Source organism: Lycium ferocissimum, chromosome 8, assembly GCF_029784015.1.
Source record: "Lycium ferocissimum isolate CSIRO_LF1 chromosome 8, AGI_CSIRO_Lferr_CH_V1, whole genome shotgun sequence".
Classification (NCBI taxonomy): Eukaryota; Viridiplantae; Streptophyta; class Magnoliopsida; order Solanales; family Solanaceae; genus Lycium; species Lycium ferocissimum.
Window position 1 is genome coordinate 8,566,975 of NC_081349.1, and position 4,244 is coordinate 8,571,218.

General features: G+C 38.5%; 1 protein-coding gene and 1 non-coding gene across 2 annotated transcripts; one reads left to right on the top strand and one right to left on the bottom strand.

The window, feature by feature from the left end:
* Nucleotides 1-2,004: 2,004 nt before the first annotated feature.
* Nucleotides 2,005-2,110, bottom strand: LOC132069049 (small nucleolar RNA R71). Its single transcript, XR_009417619.1, has one exon. It is a non-coding gene; the product is annotated as a small nucleolar RNA R71 (small nucleolar RNA).
* Nucleotides 2,111-2,309: 199 nt separating this feature from the next.
* Nucleotides 2,310-3,456, top strand: LOC132065997 (eukaryotic peptide chain release factor GTP-binding subunit-like). The gene is made up of 3 exons (XM_059459406.1): nt 2,310-2,967; nt 3,045-3,115; nt 3,223-3,456. The coding sequence occupies exons 1-3, from the start codon at nt 2,310-2,312 to the stop codon at nt 3,454-3,456; spliced, it is 963 nt and encodes a 320-aa protein (XP_059315389.1).
* Nucleotides 3,457-4,244: the final 788 nt, after the last annotated feature.

A 4,244-nucleotide genomic window follows, 5' to 3' on the forward strand; every position in this document is an offset into this window, starting at 1 on the left:
CACTAGCATCTAAACATAAATAACTGATGTGTCGGTAAATTATGGCACATCCAAGGCCTTTTTATGAGAAGTTTTACTTTTTTTTAAGAAAGTTAGTGGCAATTTAATGTGTTTTTAGTGTTTTTCAGGTAATGGAGCAATTTTAGGATGAAAACTATTGAAGTGCAGCATTGGGCCTTAATGATAAAATATTTGCCGTATTCTCAAATACGGGCCGTATTCTCAAATACGGGCCGTATTCCTTAGGCGTATTTAAAAATACGCAAAGCCAGAAAGGCATCTTTGAGAAGATGGTGAAATACGAACAACTTTTACTGACCGTATTTCACTTTACGGTCCGTATTTCGAAGCATATTTAGACACTTGACAAAAAGTTGAAGTTTTACAAGTTGAAAGGCGATCAAGCAGTATACAGACCGTAATCAAAATACGGTCTGTAATCTATGATGTTGCAGCTGCCCAGATGTTGAAGGAAAACCAAGGCATAAACTGGTTTACGGTCCGTAATGTGAAATACGGACCGTATTTTATGTCTTCGGGGACCAAAGTGTAATTCTGTAACTTTTACGTTTCAAAACCTATAAATAGTCCAATGTAGGATTTTATTCGGACCAGTTATTATTTTCTTGACTTTTAGCTTAGAACATTAAATACTCCCTTTACTTTGAGATCAAAATATCAATTCAAGTATTATCAAGTCCTCTTTCTATCCAAAGTAAGCAATTATGAATTCTTCAATTTCTTGTTTCTTGTTCTTTGTCATGAGTAGCTAAATCCCCTTACTAGGGTTGTGAACCCAATGATGGGTGTTTTGTGATTGGGTTTGTGATTGATATACACATAATGGATTATTAGGGTTTATTTATTCTTCATTCATAATTAATGGTTGCAAGCATTGATTACAACCATAAATCTTGATTTGTTTGGGAAAACAATTAGGGTTTGGGAAGAATAAATAACAAGAACTCAAAGCTTTAAACTTTGTTTAATAAATTCACTTAGGAATAAGAAGAATTTACTTGGCATAATTAACCATTCTTCAATATTCACTTTCTTATATTTGGGAAAATCATAAAAAGAGATAATCTTTATTTATTGGGAAATAGTAGATATTCATATCGAGGTTAAGTGCATTCATATAACGATCCATTAAAAGTATATCAAGATAAATACTAATGATCATACACCTTATCTAAGAAGGACACAACCTTGGTTTCTTTTACCATAAATTACAATCCAAAGCAATTAGTTAGCCATTAGTCATAATAATCATTTCTTATAAAAATCATCGGATTAAGACATCAGACCTAAATTAAGCATTCTACGAATTTAGTAACCTTTTCACATCATATTCCCTGTGGGATTTGACTCCAACCTTGTTGGGTTACTATATTTGACATCGTCCGCTTTATGCTAATTAAAGGTGTAATTTGAGCGTATCAAATTTTGGCGCCGTTGCCGGGGAATATGGTTTTGAAATTACTAAATAGTGTTTGCTTTGATTGAAGTCTTTTGCTTATTCCGGCACACCTTATTTGCTATTCCTTATAAACCAAATGAACATGAATCAGAATCAGCAAAACCAACGTACTGGTAACCAGGGGTTCGATTGAATAATCAGGCGAATAAATCAGATGACGAGAATATTTTCGCTGATCTTATTCTTTGCGGAGGACTATGCATCTGCTATTGTTCATCCTCGAGTTGGAGCTGCAAGTGTCAAAAATGACTCCTCCCTCTACCAGTTGTTAAAGCTTGAGGAATACTTTCGAAATTCTACCGAGAATGATCCTCAACGTCATTTACAGAATTTTATGGATGTATGTGCTCATCACATCCAAAACAACATTTCACAGGATACTATTCAGCTGAGGCTTTTCAAATATTCCTTAGCTGGAAATGCAAGTGCATGGTTCGAGAAACTGCCCCGGAATTCTATTACTACATGGGCAGAGATGGTAGCAGTCTTTATCAAGAAGTGGTATCCCTCTAGCAAGAAGGCTGAGATTCACAACAAGATATATGAATTCAAGCAGTGACCAGGGGAACAATTATATGAAGCTTGGGAGAGATTTAAAGAGTATTTGCAGAAATTTCCAAGTCATGGTTTTTCGGAGCACATATTAATGGAGAAGTTCTACCGAGGGCTGGATCCCGTGACGCAATTAATTGCAAACAATGCAGCTGATGGTTGTTTTATGGATAAATCTTACTGACGAGTGACCAACATACTTGTGGTGACTATACAATCGGGCTTGGCACTCAAACAATCTTGCTATTATACCTATGGTAGTGTCATGATCGAGAATATGGTCAAGGAGAATCAAGATACCCAGCAAACATTGGCGGAGCTTGCAACTAATATTTCCTTGCCAACCAAGAAGTTTGATGAGACCCAGATTAAGAAGGTAAATGTTTGTGAGGATAAGTCAGGTCTGCCAAAGGGGATGTACCAGGCCCAAGAGGGTCCGTTTCACGAGGGACCTCCTATGCAGGTTGAATACGCTAACTATGTGAATAATTCTCAAGAGGGTTATCAAAGACAGAACTACCAAGGTGGTTGCCAGAATCAGAATCAATGGAGACCTCAGCAGGGTCAGGGTGCCTACAACAACAACAACTCAGGGAACTATAATAATAATTATGGTGATACAATCCAAGGGAGCTACAACAACAACAACAATTTTGGGAATAAGTGTTCTAATCCTTATATACCACCGAAAGGGCAATCAACAGAGCAAGGTAGTTCGAGGGTTGAAGCAATGCTTGAGACGGTTCTGGCAAATCAATCAAAGTCTGAGAGGACATTATATGGGCTAACGGAGACAGTGGGTTCCTATAAAACAGCTATTCAGAAGCTCGAGTCACAGATGCGTGATATTTCTAGACAGCAGGACCCTCCTAAAAAGGGAGGACTTCCTAGTGATATTGTTCCAAATTCGAAGAACGGGAGAGGCAGTGCAGACTGTGTGTTTGTCATTAGTACTCGGAGTGGTAAAATACTCCAAGATGCTGAAAGAAAGTTGTTGAGCTCGAGCCGATAGATGAAGAGAAAGAGGTGCAGTCTGAAGCACCAATTATTGTTGATGAGAATCCTACTGACAAGAAGGTTGCTGTATTCCAGAGATTTTGAAGGAGGCTGATAACAAGAGCAAGCAAACTATGAAAGGGGCTCTCCGCCCTTGGACTTAGCTTTCCAAATCTAAACCTTCCTTTCCTCAGGGGTTGGTGAAGAAGAAGGAAGATGATAAGTTCAAAATTTTTTATGATCAGCTGAAGCAGTTGTCTTTGAATTTTCCTTTCTTGGAAGCTGCTAAAGAGATGCCCGATTTTGCTAAATATTTGAAGGATCTGCTGACCAAGAAGAAAACGGTGCAACATGATACCGTGAGTTTGACTCACACTGTGAGTTCCATCATTTCGATAACTCTTTGTTCAGAAAAAGGGAGATCCTAGAGCGTTCATCATTCCTTTTTCTGTTGGGCACCATGATTTTACTCGTGCTTGTGTGATAATGGGGCGAGTATCAATTTGATGCCACTTACTATATAAAAGCAATCAGGTTTGGGGATGCCAAGGCCAACTACTATAAGGTTACAGATGACTGATAGATCTATTAAGAAACCTGTTGGCATGGTTGATGATGTTCTTGTGCGGGTTGGTAAATTTATGTTGCCCGCAAATTTTGTGATTCTTGACTGTACTGTTGATAGGGACATTCCTATTATTCTGGAGAGACCTTTCCTTTCTCCGAGGAGAGCTCTGATAGATTCGGAGAAGAATGAAATCAAGTTCCGAGTCAATGATGACGAAGTTACTTTTCAGGCAAGCAAGGAGATGAAGTTACCAAGTGCTTATGAGAGCATTTCGGTGATTGATTCCTTTGATGTTGTTGATGAAGCGGTGGAGTTGTTCTGGCTGGTATTCTTATAAACTTTAATGCTAAAGACATGTAGGGTTATGTAGAGACGGTTAATTCACTTGTGGGATTAGGTTCATATTCTTACCACCCAAAGAAGCTGAATCTTGATATGGAAAATAGAACAACTCCTCCAGTAAAGCCTTCGATTATTGAACCACAGAAGTTGGAGCTTAAGCAGCTCCGATCACATTTGAAGTACGAGTTCCTTGGTCCGAACAATGCATTGCCAGTGATTGTTTCAGCCCTACTGACTGAGGGGAAGATTGTGCGACTATTAGAGGTATTGCATGAATATAGGCGTGCCATTGGTTGGACCATAGCA

What these genes read in the sequence shown, in the direction of transcription:
- LOC132065997 (XM_059459406.1), top strand. Translation starts at nt 2,310, where the DNA reads ATGGTCAAGGAGAATCAAGATACCCAGCAAACATTGGCGGAGCTTGCA. An exon ending in CGGGAGAGGCAGTGCAGACT is followed by an intron (nt 2,968 to 3,044) that starts GTGTGTTTGTCA and finishes TCGAGCCGATAG; the next exon opens with ATGAAGAGAAAGAGGTGCAG. An exon ending in CTACTGACAAGAAGGTTGCT is followed by an intron (nt 3,116 to 3,222) that starts GTATTCCAGAGA and finishes TCCTTTCCTCAG; the next exon opens with GGGTTGGTGAAGAAGAAGGA.